This window comes from Bombina bombina, chromosome 2 (genome assembly GCF_027579735.1).
Source record: "Bombina bombina isolate aBomBom1 chromosome 2, aBomBom1.pri, whole genome shotgun sequence".
Taxonomy (NCBI): domain Eukaryota; kingdom Metazoa; phylum Chordata; class Amphibia; order Anura; family Bombinatoridae; genus Bombina; species Bombina bombina.
The window spans coordinates 486,481,140-486,505,133 of NC_069500.1; the positions used below are offsets into that span (position 1 = coordinate 486,481,140).

General features: G+C 37.3%; 1 protein-coding gene across 3 annotated transcripts in view; it reads right to left on the reverse strand.

The window, feature by feature from the left end:
• The window catches only part of THOC5 (THO complex subunit 5), a 53,774-nt gene extending 42,010 nt beyond the window's left edge, over window positions 1-11,764 (reverse strand). For 2 of the 3 annotated variants that reach the window (XM_053702184.1, XM_053702181.1), the window contains exons 1-3: window positions 11,615-11,764; window positions 5,578-5,684; window positions 4,538-4,681 (exon numbers count right to left, since the gene is read on the reverse strand). In XM_053702184.1, the coding sequence (XP_053558159.1) occupies window positions 4,538-4,681; window positions 5,578-5,658 (225 nt within the window). In that variant the 5' untranslated portion in view covers window positions 5,659-5,684; window positions 11,615-11,764. Of the gene's footprint in view, window positions 1-4,537; window positions 4,682-5,577; window positions 5,685-11,153; window positions 11,239-11,614 lie in introns of all 3 variants that reach the window. The other variant, XM_053702183.1, reaches the window with a different exon arrangement.
• Window positions 11,765-23,994: the final 12,230 nt, after the last annotated feature.

The window sequence follows — 23,994 nt, forward strand, 5'->3', positions numbered from 1 at the left end:
TAAGATTAGAATGACTATATCAGTGTTATAGCACTTATAAAATCTAGTACAATGTTCCCGAATGTAAATAACATATGGGTGCTTGGCAAATTATGCTACAGGTCCTGGCATAATATGTGTTCAGCAATATATTGTCTCAAGATCATCATCCCTATGGTGACCGAACATGTAATCACTTTAGTAAACCAACCTAACAAAGTAAAAACATCTTATATACAGGGTAAATATAAACTAACAAAATGTTTCGGAAGTTGGGGATGCTGGATAAGAAACCCATTAAGCAGAGCATTTAGGTGACTTTCAGGGCACCCCTAGTTTCTAAACAGATATGGAAGATCAACTTGTGACATATTAGCTAACATAATAGTAAACAATAACCCTTCAGAGGACTATGATAGCCTAGTCTATGGTTGTAAAAGACCTGGACTGTAGCACAGAGCAAACTATAGGAACAAATATGTCTATTGCGTATGACAAGCTATAACTTATCCTAGACTCCCCTCTAGTGGACATAGTTAGAAATAGCAGCTGATTTCTAGAAATTAAGTTTAATTCAAATCCCCAGCCTGTCGTTAGGTAAAGAACTCAGGTAATATCTAACAGATGTCTAGCTCCCCTTAGTCATGTTTGGGAGAAGGTCAGCTTCTGTAAATTAATAGCACTGTACGTTCCCCAGTATGTAAGTTTCATCTCCAAAACATTTCCAAGAAATATAACAGACCAAATATATCAACATCCAACAATTTTCAACACACATTCTAGTAATAGTTCTACACATAAGCATATCATCAACAACAAAATATGATAAATGATCAGACCCCAGGATCAGTGGAAGTATAACAGTTGTCCAAGTAAGTCTAGTATTGCGAGGGTGGTATAGACCGTTATCCTGCTCGAGTCAACAACATAACTTAGGAGATAGTGGGAGATGTTCTTGTAATCAGCTTGAATCTATTGTATGGTGGCTTAAAATATGTGCTGCAATTTATCCTCTCCAAACCATAAATTTATCCTACCCCAGCTTTATGGATAGTCCAACCGGATCTCTTAGAACACTCTTGCCTGGGTATTGAAGTCTTAACGGCAAACTGTTTCAGAGGATCATTACCAAGATCTGAGCTCAGTATAGTTGCAGTGACAAACTGTTGTAGTTTACCCATTATGGCGCCAAGTGACACCGCATAGAGCTGATCGTCGTCTCGCCAGTCAGGTTCCCTATCTGCCTTCCACCTGAGTGCCGCTTCATATCTCTTCAGGGGTTCGGCCGCCACCCCCGATGAAGGAGTAAATGAGTTAGGTGGCAAGGGTTTAGATGAGGGAGACAAAGCAAGGGATGAAAAACTTGTTGGTGACAAGGAAGCCATCTCCCCTTGCTTCGGTTCCTCCGCTTTTGTCAAGAGTTGCAAAGCGACTTCCTCCGGAAAAACAGCCTGCAGTGCTGCGTTCACTTTCTGCTGCAACGAAGTCTCAAAGTCCGTAAATAGGGTAAAGAGAGCTGTAGAGATATCCTCCATGTTTGAGAATCAAAGAAAATGTGTACAGACAATTTATACCACCATTAGTATGCTTCTACATTTAGGTCTAGGAAATTTCCCGGTCAACACAAGTTATAGGATACACCCGCGTGGCTTCAGTTACGGCTCCTATGTAGTCCAACAGTTAGTGGAAAATGATGCTCACTTCAAGGATTATTCTTCTGTCAATGACCGATAGGTTCCCAATAACTATGGTTCATAGTTTGTAAAATTTCAGTATAGTTTTAGCCTCAAATATTAGCTATATTCAGGAGCTCTCAAAATATGCGACTTGCTGCTATGATGGCTAGCTCCGCCCCCCATATTTAAACTTTTAAAACTATGAATATACATTTTGTTTCCATAAACTAGCTGTACCAAGCAACAAGAGTGAAAATAAGTATATCATTTTATAGCTTTATTAACTTAAAAAAATGATGGTTGTCCATCTATCCGTAGGCCAAAGGGCTTTATACAGTGAGTCCTGGTAATCGTAAATGATGGGAGAAGTACGAAATAACCAATTGGATGCTACGTTCAAGGAAATAGAGTGCTTATGTACAGTTATATTATATTGATTTTTTATGTACTGTATGTGACAAATAGGTTTAAAGGCAGCAAAATACAGTCCAGTGCACCCAAAAAAAAAAAATCAAACATTTAAATACATCTGTACACATATATACATATTCGGACATGTATTTGTATGTATCTCAAGTTAAAGCCCTTTGCCTGCTTTTTTTTATAGCTTTGAGCCCTTATAACTTTTGTGTGCAATATTTTTTATTAATATTTTTTTTTTTATTTATTAACCCCTTAATGACAACTGACGTACCAGGTACGTCATGCAAAAACTAACTGTTAATGACAATAGACGTACCTGGGAGGTTGGTGCTAAGGCAGGGGTCCATCACAACTAAAATATTTTATAATTTTTATTTAAAAAAAAAAAAAAAAAACTCTTTAGTACTGGCAGACTTTCTGCCAGTACTTAAGATGGCGGTAACAATTGTGGGGTGGGGGAGGGAAGAGAGCTGTTTGGGAGGGATCAGGGGGTGGGATGTGTCAGGTGGGAGGCTGATCTCTAAAATTAACCCTGCAAGCTCCCTAATTTAACCCCTTCACTGCTGGGCATAATTCACGTGTGGTGCGCAGCAGCATTTAGCGGCCTTCTAATTACCAAAAAGCAACGCCAAAGCCATATATGTCTGCTATTTCTGAACAAAGGGGATCCCAGAGAAGCTTTTACAACAATTTCTGCCATAATAGCACAAGCTGTTTGTAAATAATTTCAGTGAGAAACCTAAAATTGTGAAAAATGTAAAGTTTTTTTTTTTTATTTTCTCGCATTTGGCAGTGAAATGGTGGCATAAAATATACCAAAATGGGCCTAGATCAATACTTGGGGTTGTCTACTACACTACACTAAAGCTAAAATTAACCCTACAAGCTTCCTACAAGCTCCCCAATTAACCCCTTCACTCCTGGGCATAAAACATGTGTGGTGCGCAGCGGCATTTAGCGGCCTTCTAATTACCAAAAAGCAACCACAAAGCCATATAAGTCTGTTATTTCTGAAAAAGGGGATCCCAGAGAAGCATTTACAACCATTTGTGCCATAATTGCAGAAGCTGTTTGTAAATAATTTCAGTGGGAAACCTAAAGTTTGTGACATTTGTGAAAAAGTGAACAATTTTTTTTTTTTTTATCGCATTTGGCGGTGAAATGGTGGCATGAAATATACCAAAATGGGCCTAGATCAATACTTTGGGATGTCTTCTAAAACAAAATATATACATGTCAAGGGATATTCAGGAATTCCTGACAGATATCAGGGTTCCAATGTAACTAGCGCTAATTTTGAAAAAAAGTGGTTTGGAAATAGCAAAGTGCTACTTGTATTTATTGCCCCATAAATTGCAAAAAAAGCAAAGAACATCTAAACATTGGGTATTTCTAAACTCAGGACAAAATTTATAAACTATTTAGCATGGGTGTTTATTGGTGGTTGTAGATGTGTAACAGATTTTGGGGGTCAAAGTTAGAAAAAGTGTGTTTTTTTCCATTTTTTCCTCATATTTTATCATTTTTTTTTTTTTAGTAAATTATAAGATATGATTAAAATAATGGTATCTTTAGAAAGTCCATTTAATGACGAGAAAAACGGTATATAATATGTGTGGGTACAGTAAACGAGTAAGAGGAAAATTACAGCTAAACGCAAACACTGCAGAAATGTAAAAATAGCCATTGTCATTAAGGGTAAGAAAATTGAAAAATGGTCCGGTCATTAAGGGGTTAAGGTTAAAAAAAAAATATAACAAACATTCAAGGTCAATGTACAGGGATAACCACCAAAGTTATAACTTTTTACTACAAGAGTTTCTACAAATACCTGATAATAATAGTAAATATATTTTCAATTTCTTTAGAAATACACTGCTTATCTATAAAAAAAAATTCCAAATATTGCTGTAAAAACTAGATATTTACATAATAACAACTTTGTAACTTGCAATTAAGTCAAATTAATTTTTTATTTAAAGTAATACCACCTAATCCTTTGGGGAGAGGACTAACAAAGACAATTGGTTACAAAGAATCCTTTGATGTGGAGGATAATGTAAAACAATAAATATCCTGCATCTAAACACATTTGCAATGTCAGCTGGTTCCAAAGTCAAATATCTCTAGAGATGGGAAAAAAATAAATCAAACAAGGTCAATTCTTAGTTCCTAGATTTTTTGGAATTTGCTAAAGGGATTTTATTCCTGTGCTAAATAAACAAACAAAGTTAATTAAAGTGACATAAATTAGGGTTACTTTCAACTCTGTTGATATGTTTCTATCTAAACTTTTTTTTTTAAGACAAGATTTTAATATTTTTAAGAACAGCATTCCCACAAAATAAATTACAACAAATCAACAAAGTGCATTTGCCATATTATAATGAACTGGAGCAGGAGATCCTTGATATCAATATCATATACTTACTCCTCGTAAGCCCATTTCAGATGCTTACCCCATCTTTGCTACCTTTGCTCTTCAGATCCTGTATTTCAGACATCAGCCTCTGTAGATCCTGGCAGGTTTCTTTGTACAGCTGGTAATCCATTTTTGGATCTCGTACATCCACCTCTGCCTCTTCGCTGTAATATCGCCCCTCCTAGAAGAGGAACAGACAAAGGGAAACATCAGGCGTTACCTTGGGTTAGATTGCAGTTTATTAGTAAATGTAGCAACTACAACAATCAACTAGAGCATGGAAATGTCTTTGTTTTAAAGGGAAATTAAACAATACATGTCATGCACATCCCTCTAATTATGGGTGCCACCATTTTGGAGTCTAGGTTTCACTCCAAAGATCTAAGGGAGAGTTTCTGCACTTGTACAAATAAGTCACCATTGGACTGTAGTGAAAGCTAGATATCATCTAGGAGGGGGAAGGGAATAACCTCAATACTATGCTTATAAAATGTATTTAGTTATTAACGTCCCTTTTACTATACAACTGGAATGTGACTTTTCTTAATTCGGTAGCTTATTTACTTGGCCTAATTGTAAAAGCGCTCTCAAACAGGGCTACTTTAGTATTAGGAAATAATGTGTTAATTAAAATGAATAATGGGGGTAAAGCAAGCGGGGATACTTGCTTAGATGTACTAATTTCCTATGCAAATATTTACATTGATTTAATTTTGAGACATGGAGGATTTTAATTTCAGTTTTTTATCCCCCCCCCCATAATTTTAATGAATTTTGGTTTAACCATGAAAATAGCTTTTCTAATGCAGCAATCAGAAATCTATCTCCTACTGATGAGTTCTAAAAAGAACGAAACAGGCTTGTCTAGTGAGTGATTTCTGATTTGCTGTCATATTCCTGTTTGAAATGTTATGATTACGAGTTTCTAAATTACTAGCTGTGTGCATAAAAAGCATCAAATTTAAATGATAATTAAAAACATGCAAAATAATAAAAACTGAAACATATTTAAAAGATACAGGTGCAATTTTTTTTTTTTTTTTTTTTAAATAAACTTTTGTTAATTGAATGTTTCACCTGCTCATCATGTCGATTTCTTTTTCCTTCCTCAGTTCGAATTACTTTGGGTTTACGTTTTTTAATAGATTCAGAAGACATGATCTAACCCGGTATAACTGGAACAACTAAAGGAGAAAATGCAATATATTAAATATGAGTAGACTGACCACTAGTAAATAGTTATAACTTCTTATCTCTTAAAAAATAGGGATAGAATTTTCAAACTAGTTCTCGACATGTAATAAATTAAAGTTGATGAGAAACAAAATGAGTCCTATGCATATCTTAAAGCTTGACTTGACTAGTCCTCAAGCGTGTCATTTATGCACTACCCACCCCGTAACTCTCTCTGTTTAACACCTGATTGGGAGCAACATAGAACTGCTGGTGCTGGTCTGTAACCCCATTGGCAGCAACTGCTGCATGACCCACCAATCACTTAGTAAACTAAAATAATATAATAAACAAATGCTGAATAACAACATTCTGGCCATGCCTAGGAACTACCAATTTATCTTTTCCCTTTGCGTTGTAACACAGAGTTACAGACCAAGCAATGTTTCCACTATAATGCCCCTTTAACAATATTCTTCCTATCCTGTTAAAGGAACACTCAAGTCAAAATAAAACTTTCATAATTCCGATAGAGCATGCAATTTACTTCCATTTTTAAAATGTGCACAGTCTTTTTATATTTACACTTTCTGAGTTACCAGCTCTTACTGGGCATGTGCAAGAATACATAGAATATACATATATGCATTTGTGATTGGCTGATGGCTGTCACATGGTACAGGGGGGAGTGGAAATAGACATAACTTTAAAATTTGCTAGAAACAAATCTACTTATTTGAAGTTCAACCTAAGTGCTATTGCATTTACTTTGTATCACGCATTTATTGATAATGCAAATCTCAGGCATCACAATGAGGAAACGGCTAGACAAGCTGAGAAACGTGTTGCGGTCTGTTAACATCAATCATTGTTATTAATTGGGTTTAATCACACCCTTTGTTTTTATAAGATTTTTTTAATAAATATTCTTAGTTTTTATATTGGAAGCTCTGAGCCTGTTTTTTCTACCACCTGGAGCCTATTTGTCTTTGCTATCCGATGAACAGTGTTGCTGGGCCACTGTGAGTCCCCAGCCTGCATCATTTAGCACATTGGGTGCTACAACCCTTAGCCTGTATTACCTCCACACATCCTTGGACCATCTGGTGCTATTTATTATCCTGCTATCTGGTGTTTGGATCAGTGTCGCTGGGCCACTGTGAGTCCCCAGCCTGCATCATTTAGCACATTGGGTGCTACAACCCTTAGCCTGTATTACCTCCACACATCCTTGGACCATCTGGTGCTACTTATTATCCTGCTATCTGGTGTTTGGATCAGTGTCGCTGGGCCACTGTGATTCCCCAGCCTGCATCATTCAGCACACTGGGTGCTGCAACCTTTGTGAGTAATATTTTAATACAAGAAGTGTCAGTTGTCATTTTTATTTGCAATTTTGCACTAGGAGGCGCCCTCTTTTTTTGAGATTTATTTCACATATTTTGTATATTTGCTTGCAATGCACACACAGCCTTAAAGGGACCCTCTGTCTTAAAGGGACAGGGGCACGTGCACACACAGACACAGAGCACTCACAGCCTTTAAAGGGACAACTTGCACCACACACGCACACAGCCTCAAAAGGAACAGCTCACACCATGCACAGTCTTTAAGGGACAGGCACACAGACTTTTAGACACACCAAAATTCACAATGCCTTAAAGGAGCACTCAGTCTTAAAGTGACAGACACAAAAACAGCCTTTAAAGGGTTAGCTCACACCGCACACACACAGTTTTAATGGTACATGTGCACAAACACAGCCTTAAAGGCACAGATCACATTACGCTTGCACAGTCTTAAATGCACAGAAACTCACACAGTAAACTTTTCTCTTTGTCTAAACAGATATGGAATGTTATAGATTTTTAGATGGAGTTTGACTCTTCAGTTGTAATGAAGATGCGCTATAACTTACTTTTTAATGTAGCACTGAAATTCGAATACCTCGCGCTCCAATTGCCCACTTCAAAAATAATATGTTTGTTGAGCTAAGTTTGAACTGTTCTCCAATCTGTGCTCTACAACAAAAGTGCTTTATGTCTAGAGCGCTGATTATTTCAAACTGTTAGTTCGACAAAAATTAATTTTAAAGTGGGCGGGCCATAGCACAGGGTATTTGAATTTCAGCGCTATTTACAGCATATTATCATTACAACTGAAGAGTTTAAACTATCTAAAATATCTCTAACATTCCTGATCTGTTTAGACAAAGGGAACAGCTTACTATCACTTTAAAGGGACACTGTACCCAAAAAATTTATTTTGGGATTCAGATTGAGCATGAAATTTTAAGCAAATTTCTAATCTACTCCTATTATCAAATTTTCTTCATTCTCTTGGTATCTTTATTTGAAATGCCAGAATGTAAGTTTAGATGCCGGCCCATTTCTGGTGAACAACCTTGGTTGTTCTTGCTGATTGGTGGATAAATTAATCCACCAATAAAAAAGTGCTGTCCAGAGTATTGAAACCAAAAAAAAAGCTTGTCTTGCCTTGTTTTTCAAATAATGATAGCAAGAGAACGAAGAAAAATTGATAAGAGTAAATTAGAAAGTTGCTTAAAATTGCATTCTCTTTCTGAATTACAAAATAAAAAAATTGGGTTCAGTGTCCCTTTAAGGACTATGTGTATTGTGTGAGGTACGTGCCTTTAAAAATGTACTAGCGCAATGTGCTACCTTTAAGGCTGTGTGTGCTGTTTGTGCACCTGTGGTGTTAGCTGCCCCTTTAAAGGCTGTGTTTGTGTCTGTCACTTTAAAACAGAGTGCCCCTTTAAGGCTTTGTGCATTTAGGTGTGCTTAAAAGCCTGTGTGCCTTTCCCTTAGAGACTGTGCATCGTGTGAGCTGTTTAAGGCTGTGTGCGTGTTGTGCAAGTTGTCCCTTTAAGGCTGTGAGTGCTGTGTGTGTGTGTGTGTGCGCGCAGGTGCCCCTGTCCCTTTAATAGGACCCTTTAAGGTTGTGTGTGCATTGTATGTGGATGCATACTGTTATCGCTTCCTTTAAGACCGTGCGTGTGGTGTGAGTTTACCCACTAAAGGTTTTGTTGCCTTCCCCTTTAAGACTGTGTGAGCATGCGGCAGGCTGCCCTTTAAGGCTGCGCTGTGTGTGTGCATGGTGTGAGCTGTTCCTTTAAGGCTGTGTGCATGTGATGCAAGTTGTCCCTTTAAAGGCTGTGAGTGCTGTATGTGTGCAGGTGCCCCTGTCCCTTTAAGACAGAGCATCCCTTTAAGGCTGGGTGTGTTGCTTGTGGGTGCATACTATTATCACTCCCTTTAAGTTTGTGTCTGCCCCTTTAAGACTGTGTGAGCAGGCCGAGCTGCCCTTTAAGGCTGCGTTGGGTGTGCATGGTGTGAGCTGTTCCTTTAACGCTGTGTGCATATGGTGCAGTGGCGTATTTAGGTTTTGTGCTGCCTTAGGCAACCAAAATTCTGCTGCCCCCCCCCCCCCCCCTTTACCTGTGACATGACCTTTTTTTCCATGGCATTTCCAAAGTAAATGTTCTTGTTGAAGTGCTCTTGTATTTATATATGTGTGTGTGTTTGCGTGTGTAGTGAGTGTGTCTAGTGGAACTCAAAAAGTGCTGCCCCCCTCAAAAAAAAAAATCTGCTGAGCTAGGCTAGTGCCTTGTTTGCCTATGCCAAAATACGCCCCTGGTGTGGTGCACGTTGTCCCTTTAAAGGCTGTGAGTGCTGTGTGTGTGTGTGTGTGTGTGTGTGTACGTGTCCCTGTCCCTTTAAGACAAAGTGTCTCTTTAAGGCTGCATGCGGATGCATACTGTTATCGATCCCTTTAAGATTGTGCATGTGGTTTGACTTTAACCACTAAAGGTTGTGTGTGCCTGCCCCTTTAAGACTGTGTGTGTAGGTGTCAAGCTGCCCTTCAAGGTTGCGCTGTGTGAACATTACTGTTATCTGTCCCTTTAAGACTGTGCGTGTGGTGCAAGTTCTTCCTTTAAAGGCTGTGAGTGCTCTGTGTGCACATGCCCCTGTCCCTTTAAGACAGAGGGTCCCTTTAAGGATGTGTGTGCACATTACTGTTATCGCTCCCTTTAAGACTGTACGTGTACCCACTAAAGGTTTGTGCCTGCCCCTTTAAGACTGTGAGCATGCGGCGAGCTGACCTTTAAGGCTGGGCTGGGTGTGCATCGTGTGAGCTGTTCCTTTAATGCTGTGTGTGTGAGTGGTGCAAGTTGTCCCATTAAAGGGGCTGTGAGTGCCGTGTGTGTGAAGGTGCCCCTGTCTCTTTAAGACAGAGTATTCCTTTAAGGCTGTATGCGTTGCATGCGGATGAACACTGTTATTGCTCCCTTTAAGACTATATGTGGTGTGAGTTTACCCACTAACGTTTGTGTGTGACTGCCCCTTTAAGACTGTGTGAGCAGGTGCCAAGCTATCCTTTAAGGTTTAACTGTGTTTATATTACTGTGACCTGTCCCTTTAAGACTGTGTGTGTGGTGCTAGTTGACCCTTTAAAGGCTGTGTGTGTTTTTGCCTGTCCCTTTAAGACTGTGTGACCAGGCGGTGAGCTGCCCTTTAAGGCTGTGCTGTGTGATCATTATTTTCTCAGCAGGTTGTACTTTTGGTACTGACAGAGCTGCTTTAAAGGGACAGTCAAGTCCAAAAAAACTTTCATGATTTAAACATGGAATGTAATTTTAAACAACTTTCCAATTTACTTTTATCACCAATTTAGCTTTGTTCTCTTGGTATTCTTAATTGAAACCTAAACCTAGGAGGTTCATATGCTAAATTTCTTAGACTTTGAAGACTGCCTCTAATCTGAATTAATTTTGACCACTAGAGGGCATTATTTCATGTGTTTCATATAGATAACATTGAGCTCATGCACGTGAAGTTACCCTGGAGTGAGCACTGATTAGCTAAAATGCAAGTCTGTCAAAAGAACTGAATTAAGGGTGCAGTTTGCAGAGGCTTAGATACAAGGTAATCAAGGAGGTAAAACATGTATTAATAGAACAGTATTGGTTATGCAAAACTGGGGAATGGGTAATAAAGGGATTATCTTTATTTTTAAACAACAAAAATTCTGGTGTTGACTGTCCCTTTAAGTGTCTGTGTACACTACAGTAAACAATTACAAATGTATAAAAACCTGTAGGCTGAGGGTTTGATACAATGTATCCCCATGTAGGTGAGCAGAGCTGGCTGGGGAAAGTCTATGTGGAAAACAGGGACTTTATACCCCAAAATATGGCTCCCCTTTTTGTTCCTGAAGACACAAACACGGCAGTATTGTTAGTAGCCCTCATCTGAATCCCCATATCAATTTTCGAAGTAAAATAATGCAATATGGTCGAGAAAATAATTTAGAACGCTAAACTCAGATTTAAAAAAAAAAAAAAAAAAAAAAAGATTTAAAGCATGAAATACAGCTCTCATAGTAGTAATGGTGGAAAATAACAAGCCACACAAATCTTGCATGAAAGAGGTTTAGCAGGCACAAAACGTCTTATTTACATCAGGGATGGCCAACTGGCAGCTCCATCTCTACTGGCCCCGTGGGAAACATGAATTTACAATGTGTGACATAGTTTTTGTGGCCCTAGTAAAGAGCAAAACAAATAATGTGAGAATGGGGTGACCAAGAATAATAAGAATAATTAAAAAAAACTCTGGAAGGGAAGAACAGCAGACAGAGTGTGTACCCTGCAACCTTACCTAAATCTAAAATCTGGGAAACTGGACGTTTTAAGAAAACATATTAGTTTAATAGCATATACATTTGGACTTGATCTTGGCCATCACTGATTTACATTAAAAAAACACAGTACTATATTGTAAAATATATACAGTTTACTGGTGGCGATTGATGCAATTTTCGTCTTGTCTACATATGATACACATAGTGACACGAAATGGTTAAAAATAATTTATGATTCGAAAAAAAAAGACCGCACATTAAGCAGTTTTCATATTACCGTATAACTCTAATCCTCGGTTTCCATATAATTCAGAGACCCACAAGTGACTTCCGGTTACTATGAGTATGATGCCAGGAAGCATTGCCTATGAACCTTCGGAGGACTAGATTATCATAAAAAAATGTCGACATGACTAGAAAGTCCACTTTTGTCTTCTGGACAGGAAGTGTGTGTCATAGAATTCCAGGCGATTAGTCGATAGTTCCTAGTACTAAAAGGGTATTAAAAGACAGTTAGATATAGAAAGAAAACCTTTCTCGTATTTTAACATTACAATATGTTCATACACAACATACTACGACAATCACGGGGTCTTTCTGCAGAAGAACGTTCGTGACGAAGTGTCCTTTCTATTACCCCCCCCCCATATGCCAACACGTTATTTGATACGATAGGGAAGTTGGTTTCGTATAAAAGCCGTTTCTTATTCAGAATTTCAGACAGCTTCAAATTGAGTTTAAAATATATAGGTTTTGTTTCAATAGAAATCTAATTTATATAATGTAGATACAGATGTGAATTCCCTTTATACGATCGTATATACAAAGTGGAAGAACATTTAAAACGAAGGGCACAATACAAAAATTACAATTTTGAATAATATTTACTAAGGGTTAATGGCCATTGGGACACTGGTTTCACTATGAATATGTGTAGGACAGATCCTCTTCCATGAAACAATATTCTGGCCCAAATGTTCATTGGGCACAGAAATTGATGCCAACCTTATTCAGCATTTTAAATAAATTAGATTTTCAAAGGGTTAATGGCTAGGCTTACCAGAAGTCCCACTTTTACTGGGATTGTCCCGGTTTGGAGGCGCTGTCCCAGTGTCCCACCCGGTTGTTCATTCTGTCCCAGTAGGGTTGCCACCTCCAGGTTTCAAATCATGTGTCCGGGTTTCAGACCACCTGAAACCCAGACACATTATTCAAAATGACTACTGGACTGTGGCTCTCCAGCATAGTTGGATGCTGGTACTTTGTTACATACAGACCTGCTTAGCTTAACGTTCGTGTCCTTCAAAGTTTACATTTAGTAATACAGGCTGAGTGAGCAGCATAGGGTTTTTTAATTTTGTAGTACTACTTGGTTTATTTTTCTAAGAATTTAACCCCCCCCCCGACCCCTGGTGACATCATCGGTAATACACCTTTAGGGGAATCATGTGGGTATGACTAGGAAGTACAGACAGGAAGGATTTTTGGCCTGGATCTTGCTTTACTTCATGCAGAATAGCATTTTAGCTATAATCATTATGGTATAGAGTAGCCTCTTAAACAGCTTTAGCAGGTACGTGTTTCTTTTTTACTTTCATTCAATGTTGTATTTATGCCTTATCAGTATTTGGCTCTGTTCCTTAATTAGACACATAAAACACATATTACACTGCAGATATTAAATTGTGAAATTGATAATTATGAAAGTGATAATTATGCTTGATGTTTGGCATTATTTAGAATCTGAGATTTAGATTAATGATTTATTTGCCATGACAACATAATGGTGCCTTTTTTACTAGGGGGTGGTGTTATGGTCTATTTAAACTGTGTGATTCACTTGTTTGACTGAGGAAGGGTAGAGTATCCACAAAACATTACACACATAAAAGCTACTACTTTAAAAGGACCAGTAATTTCCACGCCCCCTTGACCACGCTCCTGACCACACCCCCACTAGCACCGCACCAGGTGGTCCCAGTTTCACCTCTAAAAATTATGGTAAGCCTATTAATGGCCATTGGGCCACATCAGCTTGAATAAGAAACCAACTTCCATATCGTTCATTTGATGCAGTTCTTAAACACAATTGAATGGAGTCAGGTCATTCATCATACTCCATTTTATGGACTTTATGACTTTATAAAAATAGCTTTTATTGCAATAGAGTAAGACGATAGCTAACATATTTCAAATATTTTTTAAAGGCACAAAAAGAAAATTCTCTAATGTGATAAATAATTTTATAATTTTTTGTTACATACTGCGTGTTTAACTCCTACAAAGCCGTTAAAGTCAGCTACACAGCAACAATGCATGCACTACTGTGAGCTAGCAGAAAATATCTGATGAGCCAAGAAGCATATATGTGTAGGCACCAATACTCAACTCCCAGTAGGGCAATGTTGCTCCAGAGCCTACCTGGGTATGTCTTTCAACAATGGCTACCAAGAGAATAAAGTACACTTGATAAAATAAGTAATTTGAAAAGTCTCAAAAATGCAAGCTCTTTCTGAATCATGAAAATTTAATTTTGACTTTAATTTCATGTCCTTGTAAAACTGGAACGTTTGAGCTTTGCATTGCTGGAGAAATTATAGTTTGAGCTGTATTAAAAGCCGGAACGGAACAGAACAGGACTTTTTTTAAGGAAATTGATTCAAAATATAATGGGATGTGTTGAAGACTATTGAGAACAATTTTAGGAACAATAATCTGTGAGATATAATATTTAATTAACCCTTTAACTACCAAAATATGGTCTAGAACCAAACATAACAGCCCAGAACAGCACCTTCCCAGAAAACCCGATACACTAAATACACAAGTCACCCATGACTAAATGTAATAAGTGTAATCAGCCACAAACCATCCACAGAAATTACATTCCAATGCCTGAAATACGCTTTTTCATGAAAAGTGTCGGAACAGCACCTTCCCATCAACATATACAGACCAAATTCACCAGCCACACATAACTAGATGTGATAAGTGTAATCAACCACAAACCATCCACAGAAACCACATTCCATTACCCGTTCTGGCCAGTAATATGCTTTTTCATGAAAAGTGACGGAACGGCACCTTACCAACAAATCAAATACACCAAATTTACCAGTCACACATGACTAAATGAAATAAGTGTACTCAGCCACAAACCATCCACAGAAACCACATTATGATATCTGTTCCGGCCTTTAATACGCTTTTTTATACAAAAAAGTGACAAAACGGCACCTTCCCAGCAACATATACAGACCAAATTCACCAGCCACACATAACTAGAGGAAATAAGTGTAATCAACCACAAATAATCCACAGAAAACGTGCCAATACCCGTTCCGGCCTGTAATACTCTTTTGTTTCTTGAAAAGTGACGGAACTTCACCTTCCCAGAAAACAAGATACACCAAATTCACCAGTCACACATGACTAAATGTAATAAGTGTAATCAGCCACAAACCATCCACAGAAACCACATTATGATATCTGTTCCGGCCTGTAATACACTTTTTCATAAAAAGTGATGGAACGGCACCTTCCCAGCAACATATACAGACCAAATTCACCAGCCACATATAACTAAATGTGATAAGTGTAATTAACCACAAACCATCCACAGAAACCATGTTCCAATACCTGTTGCGGCCTGTAATACACTCTTTTAGCAACATATACAGACCAGATTCAGCAGCCACACATAACTAGAAGAAATAAGTGTAATCAACCACAAACCATCCACAGAAACCCCGTTCCAATACCCGTTCCGGCCTGTAAACGCTTTTTAATGAAAAGTGATGGAACAGCACCTTCCCTGAAAACCAGATACATCAAATTCCCCCGTCACACATGACTAAATGTAAAAAGCGTAATCAGCCACAAACCATCCACAGAAACCACATTATGATATCTGTTCCAGCCTGTAATACGCTTTTCATGAAAATTGACGGAACAGCACCTTCCCAGCAACATAGACAGACCAAATTCACCAGCCCCACATAACTAGATGTGATAAGTGTAATCAACCACAAACCATCCACAGAAACCATGTTCCAATACCTGTTCCAGCCTGTAATAAGTTTTTTCATGAGAAGTGACGGAACGGCACCTTCCCAGCAAACCAAATGTGATCGCCAGGCACACATGACTAAATGTAATAAGTGTAATCAGCCACAAACCATCCACAGAAACCACAATATGATATCTGTTCCGGCCTGTAATACACTTTTTCATGAAAAGTGATGGAACGGCACCTTCCCAGCAACATATACAGACCAAATTTACCAGTCACACATAACTAGAGGAAATAAGTGTAATTAACCACAAACCATACACAGAAACCCCATTCCAATACTCGTTCCGGCCTGTAATACACTTTTTCATGAAAAGTGATGGAACGGCACCTTCCCAGCAACATCACATCTAGTTATGTGGGGCTGGTGAATTTGGTCTGTATATGTTGCTGGGAAGGTGCTGTTCCGTCAATGGTAATGAAAAGTGTATTACAGGCTGGAACAGATATCATAATGTGGTTTCTGTGGATGGTTTGTGGCTGATTACACTTTATACATTTATTCATGTGTGGCTGGTGAATTTGATGTATCTGGTTTGCTGAGAAGGTGCAGTTCTGTCACTTTTCATGAAAAAGCATATTACAGACACGAACAGGTATTTGAATGGGGTTTCTGTGGATGGTTTGTGGTTGATTACACTTATTTCTTCTAGTTATGTGTGACTGCTAAATTTGGTCTGTATATGTTGCTGGGAGGGTGCTGTTCCTTCACTTTTCATGAAAAAAAGCATATTACCGGCCTGAACAGGTATTGGAACGTGGTTCCTGTGGATCGTTTGTGATTGATTACCCTTATCCCATCTAGTTATGTGGGGCTGGTGAATTTGGTCTGCATATGTTACTGGGAAGGTGCTGTTCCATCAATGTTAATGAAAAGTGTATTACAGCCATGGAACAGATATCATAATGTGGTTTCTGTGGATGGTTTGTGGCTGATTACACTTTATACATTTATTCATGTGTGACTGGTGAATTTGATGTATCTGGTTTTCTGAGAAGGTGCAGTTCCATCACTTTTCATGAAAAAGCATATTACAGGCACGAACGGGTATTGGAATGTGTATGGTTTGTGGTTAATTACACTTATTTCTTCTAGTTATGTGTGGCTGCTGAATCTGGTCTGTATATGTTGCTGGGAGGGTGCCGTTCCATCACTTTTCATGAAAAAAAAGCTTATTACCGGCAGGAACAGGTATTGGAACATGGTTTCTGTGGATCGTTTGTGGTTGATTTCACTTATCACATCTAGTTATGTGGGGCTGGTGAATTTGGTCTGTATATGTTGCTGGGAAGGTGCTGTTCCGTCAATATGTTCATGAAAAGCGTATTACAGGATGGAACAGATATCATTATGTGGTTTCTGTAAATGGTTTGTGGCTGATTACACTTTATACATTTAGTCGTGTGACTGGTGAATTTGATGTATCTGGTTTGCTGAGAAGGCGCCTTTCCGTCACTTTTCATGAAAAAGAATTTTACAGGCCAGAACGGGTATTGGAACGTGGGTTCTGTGGATGGTTTGTGGTTAATTACACTTATTTCATCTAGTTATGTGTGGCTGGTGAATCTGGTCTGTATATGTTGCTGGGAAGCTGCAGTTCCATCACTTTTCATGAAAAAGTGTATTAACGGCCGGAACAGGTATTGGAATGTGGTTTCTGTGGATGGTTTATGGTTGATTACACTTATCACATTTAGTTATATGTGGCTGGTGAATTTGGTCTGTATATGTTGTTGAGAAGGTGCCGTTCCATCACTATTCATGAAAAAGCGTATTACAGGGCAGAACGGGTATTGGAATGTGGTTTCTGTGGATGGTTTGTGGTTGATATTTCATCTAGTTATATGTTGCTAGTAAGGTGCAGTTCTGTCAATGTTCATGAAAAGCATATTACAGGCTGGAACAAATATCATAATGTGGTTTCTGTGGATGGTTTGTGGCTGATTACACTTTATACATTTAGTCATGTGTGACTGGTGAATTTGATGTATCTGGTTTGCTGGGAAGGTGCCGTTCCGTCACTTTTGATGAAAAAGTGTTTTACAGGCCGTGGTTTCTGTGAATGGTTTGTGGTTAATTACACTTATTTAGTCTAGTTATGTGTGGCTGGTGAATCTGGTCTTTATATGTTGTTGGGAAGGTGCTGTTCCGTCACTTTTCATGAAAAAGCGTATTACAGGCAGGAACAGGTATTGGAATATGGTTTTTGTGGATGGTTTGTGGTTGATTACACTTATTTTATCTAGTTATGTGTGACTGGTTAATATGGTCTGTATATGTTGCTGGGAAGGTGCCGTTCCGTCACTTTTCATGAAAAAGCGTACTACCGGCAGGAACAGGTATTGGAACGTGGTTTCTGTGGATCGTTTGTGATTGATTACCCTTATCACATCTAGTTATGTAGGGCTGGTGAATTTGGTCAGTATATGTTGCTGGGAAGGTGCTGTTCCGTCAATTTTCATTAAAAGCGTATTACAGGCCGGAACAGATATCATAATGTGGTTTCTGTGGATGGTTTGTGGCTGATTACACTTTATACAATTAGTCATGTGTGACTGGTGAATTTGATGTATCTGGTTTGCTGTTAAGGTGCCGTTCTGTCACTTTTCATGAAAAAGCGTTTTACAGGCCGGAACAGGTATTGGAACATGGTTTCTGTGCATGGTTTGTGGTTGATTACACTTATTTCATCTAGTTATGTGTGGCTGGTGAATCTGGTCTCTATATGTTGCTGGGAAGGTGCCATTCCGTCACTTCTCATGAAAAAGCGTATTACATGCCGGAACAGGTATTGAAACATGGTTTCTGTGGATGCTTTGTGGCTGATTACACTCATTACATTTAGCAATGTGCGACTGGTGAATTTGATGTATCTGGTTTGCTGGGAAGGTGCCGTTCTGCCACTTTTCATGAGAAAGTGTATTACAGGCAATGGGACGTGGTTTCTGTGGATGGTTTGTGGCTGATTACACTTATTATATTTAGTCATGGGTAACTTGTGAATTTGGTGTATCTGGTTTTCTGAGAAGGTGCTATTCCGGGCTGTTATGTTTGGTTCCAGACACTATTTTGGTAGTTAAAGGGTTAATTAAATATTATATCACACAGATTATTGTTCCTAAAATTGTTCTCAATAGTCTCTAACACATCCCATTATTTTTAAATCAATTTCCTTTATAAAAGGCCTGTTACGGCCTGTTCCGTCCTGGCTTTTACACGTTCCTTAAAATTCAGTTATGCTAGATACTTTAGAACGACACTATAGTATGAAAATGTCTTCTTACGGAATTATAATGGTATAAAGTGAGGTTAACTGTCAACTCTTGGCAATAACACCAGATTTTAAACAATAGACAATTTAAAAGGGACAGCACTCTAATTAATATCCACCAAACATGTTTAGTTGTGCTTTTGCTGTAATTTTTACTATGTAAGTAAAATCTCCCCTCCTCTAGAGTTTGGAGTGCTTTCTGTGTGGACTCTCCTATATGATGTACAATGATTGGCTGATGTGTGCAGGAGTCAATAGCGCCCCCTAATAGGGCACAGCAAAGAACATGGCGAAACATGTCAGGGACTAGCTAATGTTTATATAATAAGCATTTTTAAATTCGCAGGACTATATTGGTAGTTATTATTACTCTCAGCGGTCTGGTGCATAATACTAATGACTACACGCTGCGGATGTTTACGCGTGTTGGATCATATATAATTTAACTTAAAGGGCCACTAAACCCAAAATCTTTCTTTCATGATTCAGATAGAGAATATAAATTTAAACAACATTACAATTTACTTCTATTATTTATTTTGCTTAATTTTTTAGATATCCTTAGTTGAAGAAAAAGCAATGCACATGGTGAGCCAATAACACGAGGCTTCTATGTGCAGCAACCAATCAGCAGCTACTGAGCATATCTAGATATGCTTTTCAGCAAAGAATATCAAGATAATACAACAAATTAGATAATATAAGTAAATTAGAAAGATGTTTAAAACTGCATTCTCTTTCTAAATCATGAAAGAAAAAATGTGGGTTTCATGTCCCTTTAACATTAATGGTTATCTAATAAGCATCAGTTACCGCTACGCACTCGATTTTAGCACACTTACTTTACAGTTGTTTGCTACTTATATTGGGAGATGTAATACAGACTCATGATAATATCATACTGGTAGTATTTTAGCAAGTAGAATATACCTAAGGACATTAGACTCAACTGTGTCTGTACTCCAAATGTACTGTGGTTCTAATAACAGGACGTTACTATTATTATCTCGATATGTTAAATGTTAGTATTTATATAAGCGATAAATAAAAGGGAATTAACCGGTGGCTGTGGAATTGCAATTATATCACTGACTTTTCCGCGTTCTGCTCTAGGTTTTAGCCTGTATTTAAAAATCAAGTTTACTATGCACTGAGGGTGGATATAATCATTCATACATACAATTTACAATCCCAGGTGGATACAATACGATTAACATCATATGATAATTAATTATATTGATGTTGCATTTATGTAACAATATTGTTACAATAGTACTTTAAGTTTGTATCACTTAACTAACTTATAAAATAATAACTTGAATTTGTACACAAACTATTCTGCTATCCACTTTCGGTGTACCCTGGTATAAATGCCACGGATGCAAACGCATATAATATGGATATTTATTGAAACCTTACTTTTATAAATTACTACATAAGCGGTTACTTAAGATAATTTATAAGACTGGTAATACATCGTAAATCTCTGTGACCCACAAGTTACTGGTTCAGCTTAATATTGAATTTACTCATAATATCTACCTAGCTACATTATGCAGTAATATCTCATTTATGATATATGATATATATATATCCTGTGACTAGTAAACACTGCATAAGCCTATATATTAAGACAGGCATTAAGAAATTATATTACTAGCTCCTAATAAATACAATATGTATGATATGACTATCTTCTGAAATGTTTATATACCAATATCTCTAATTTCAAGCATAATCGGGAGATAATAGGAGTACAATTGATATCATTCCAACAGTAGCAGCTAGCCTGAGGACAGCTCCTTAAAGCAACCCAGTCAAGATAATATTAGTATATAGACACAGCTATCTGAGACTACATTGATACCTTGTAAATTGCATTAAAATCTGAATCCACTCTCTTTTGAGCCCACCAGGACCTACATATCTGTACTTACAATATATAATATATACCTTGACTATGGATTAATACTGACATCCTAGGTCAGGCTTATGATGTTATATATACTTTGCACTGACATTGAAGTGGAACACACTGTTATGTGCATCGATATACATATAATCTACCATCTCCTGTGTTTTTAAAGTTGTGTTTTTTGTGTGTATGTGAACTATTTTTAATTATCATAATAAAGGTTATATTTTAATTTGAGGTTTCCTCCTCCTTCCATTTACTTGATAACTAATCCGTTCAATAGGCCCTAACGAATGAGAGTGCTACACATGTGTACATTACTGTCAGTCTTAGACTGACATACTTGTCCTCTTGTACCATTACCTCTGCTGATATGTTTCAGTGCTGGTTTGGCTGTCTGCTATATGTGGATAGGTGTCTTACACGGTAAGTATATACTTTTATTATATAAGACACTCTCAGCTATGGATTGGGCACTTTTTAAGTAAAGTTGTTATATATTGTTTGTATACATGACTTGAGTCAGTAATTCAGTGCTCTTTTTTAGCAACTTTATTTATCGCTAAATATTTGTCAAGGTTGGTAGAGTCTGTGAAACATACAGTTTTTTTTGGAGCTAGTAATTTATGTATAAATTAGGATGCTAAGTATTATGTTAGTCTCATGGAATGTTGATAATCACATTTTATGCAGCTATCATAGAAGTATCCATTAGGCTTTATTTAGGTAGATTTTGTTTTTTGTATATATAATAAAAATTCTTGCCTGCTTTTTAGAGTGATAGGTGTATTAGAAATCCACTACAGCTTTGCATGTCACGCATGTGATGATGCTATTTATAATAAATTCAAAAGACTCCAGCCTCCACAATCAATAAAAGACCTTTATTTCTTACATGTAGGGTCCCAGAAACATATACAGGGAGTGCAGAATTATTAGGCAAGTTGTATTTTTGAGGATTAATTTTATTATTGAACAACAACCATGTTCTCAATGAACCCAAAAAACTCATTAATATCAAAGCTGAATAGTTTTGGAAGTAGTTTTTAGTTTGTTTTTAGTTATAGCTATTTTAGGGGGATATCTGTGTGTGCAGGTGACTATTACTGTGCATAGTTATTAGGCAACTTAACAAAAAACAAATATATACCCATTTCAATTATTTATTTTTACCAGTGAAACCAATATAACATGTCAACATTCACAAATATACATTTCTGACATTCAAAAACAAAACAAAAACAAATCAGTGACCAATATAGCCACCTTTCTTTGGAAGGACACTCAAAAGCCTGCCATCCATGGATTCTGTCAGTGTTTTGATCTGTTCACCATCAACATTGCGTGCAGCAGCAACCACAGCCTCCCAGACACTGTTCAGAGAGGTGTATTGTTTTCCCTCCTTGTAAATCTCACATTTCATGATGGACCACAGGTTCTCAATGGGGTTCAGATCAGGTGAACAAGGAGGCCATGTCATTAGATTTTCTTCTTTTATACCCTTTCTTGCCAGCCACGCTGCGGAGTACTTGGACGCGTGTGATGGAGCATTGTCCTGCATGAAAATCATGTTTTTCTTGAAGGATGCAGACTTCTTCCTGTACCACTGCTTGAAGAAGGTGTCTTCCAGTTAAATTGTATTAGGTCCCATTGATTAATTCAGTGAAATAAATTTGAAGAATATACGAACTGGTGATTTGACTAATTAATTACTAAATCTAAATAGTCCAATAAAGGCTTAGTAGCAGGGTCACTCACTATAATCTGAGTCCTTTAGGGATGGATATTTTCAAATTGAGAGATTCATTGCTATCAGCAATAGATGTCTCTTTGGAGAATAATGAATTTATACAAAATCCCCCACTTCCAAATTGCACGTTAGACATTAATTCCACTTTAAATACATTAGAAGACTTACTTACAAAGGAACTCAAAATAAAAACTGAATTAAAGTTTATGGAGAAATATATAGAAGTAGGAATGATACCTAGGGGTTTATGTCTAAAAAAAGACTGCACTTTTGAATTGAAAACAGATCTAAAAATTGAATGGTTTGAGGTATTAGAGAAGGCATCGGCGGACTTAATTAAAATTATAATCAAAGCAAGAAATATTGCTCTTAAAGAAATAAATGAAGAACTAACAAAATCTAAAATATTTTTTGACACAAAGAAAAAGGACACTAAATGCCTTGAAAAGGAGGGTGAAATTATTAAAAGATTGGGAGACCTGAATACAGATCTTTTAAATAATAAATGGAAAAAGTTTAATAGGGATAGAGATGACTATAGAACAGACGAAAAAAATGAAGAACAGGAGATAGAAACACAAAAGGCCGTTACAAAAAAGAACACATTATTTAGTAAGAGAAAGGAAAACAGACCACAGAATAGACAACAGAACCAACAGATAACAAAAATTGTAGAATATAACAAGGGAGATATGAAAAATACCAACAATATAGATTATGCAGATAATGACAGAGGTACTAGTCATTATGATAAAAGGGAAAACAGACAACGTGAGGAACAGTTTACGGATAGACAACAAAGAGAGGAACATAACGAATGGATTGATATGGGGGGAAGTGGTTATAGAAATTGGGAGAATAGGAACTCCCACAGTCACACTAATAATCAGTACCACACTAATTATAGATATTCTGATCGACAGTACCCTAATTATTATAGGAGAGATCCTAGAAGAATAGTTAATAATTATCATAGAAGAGTAGAGTCCAACTATCAAAGAGAAGACAACAGACCATATCAATATTTTAATGAAGATAGACAATATGAGCGAGGCTGGTATAATAGGGGTAGAGAAAGATTTGATACGAACAGAAGAGGTGAACAAACACAACAAAATTGGAGAGTTCCAGTCCATAATAGATTTAATGTATTGAAAACAACAGACCAATCACCCGTTAGGGCTAGCACATCAGCTGATTTTTTAGAAGTGGGCCAGAACAGGAATCACGACCCACCAAGAGGGAAAAGAAGAAGAGAGGGGGAAGAGGAGGGAGAGGAAAGAGAGATCTGTTGATTAATGAAAATAGTGATCCAATTAGAGTTGACACACCTAGAAGTACAGAGAGTAATGGCATCTTTAACCTCAGTAATTTAGAATTGACTAGGACACAAGAAACTGTTTTGAAAAAGGGGCTATCTTTTGCCCCAACCTCAGCGATGAATAAATTTGAACATTACATCAATATCAACCAATTTGTAAGAAAACTAACTCTTAAAAAATATTTAAAAAAAAATCCAATTCTAAATAGTGAATCAGTAGAAAAAAGTGAATATATCCATACGAATTTTAGACCCAAATCACAATTTTTTCCAACACAAGAAAAAGGTAATTATATAGAGTCGTTCGAAAAATTGGTGAAACAAGAA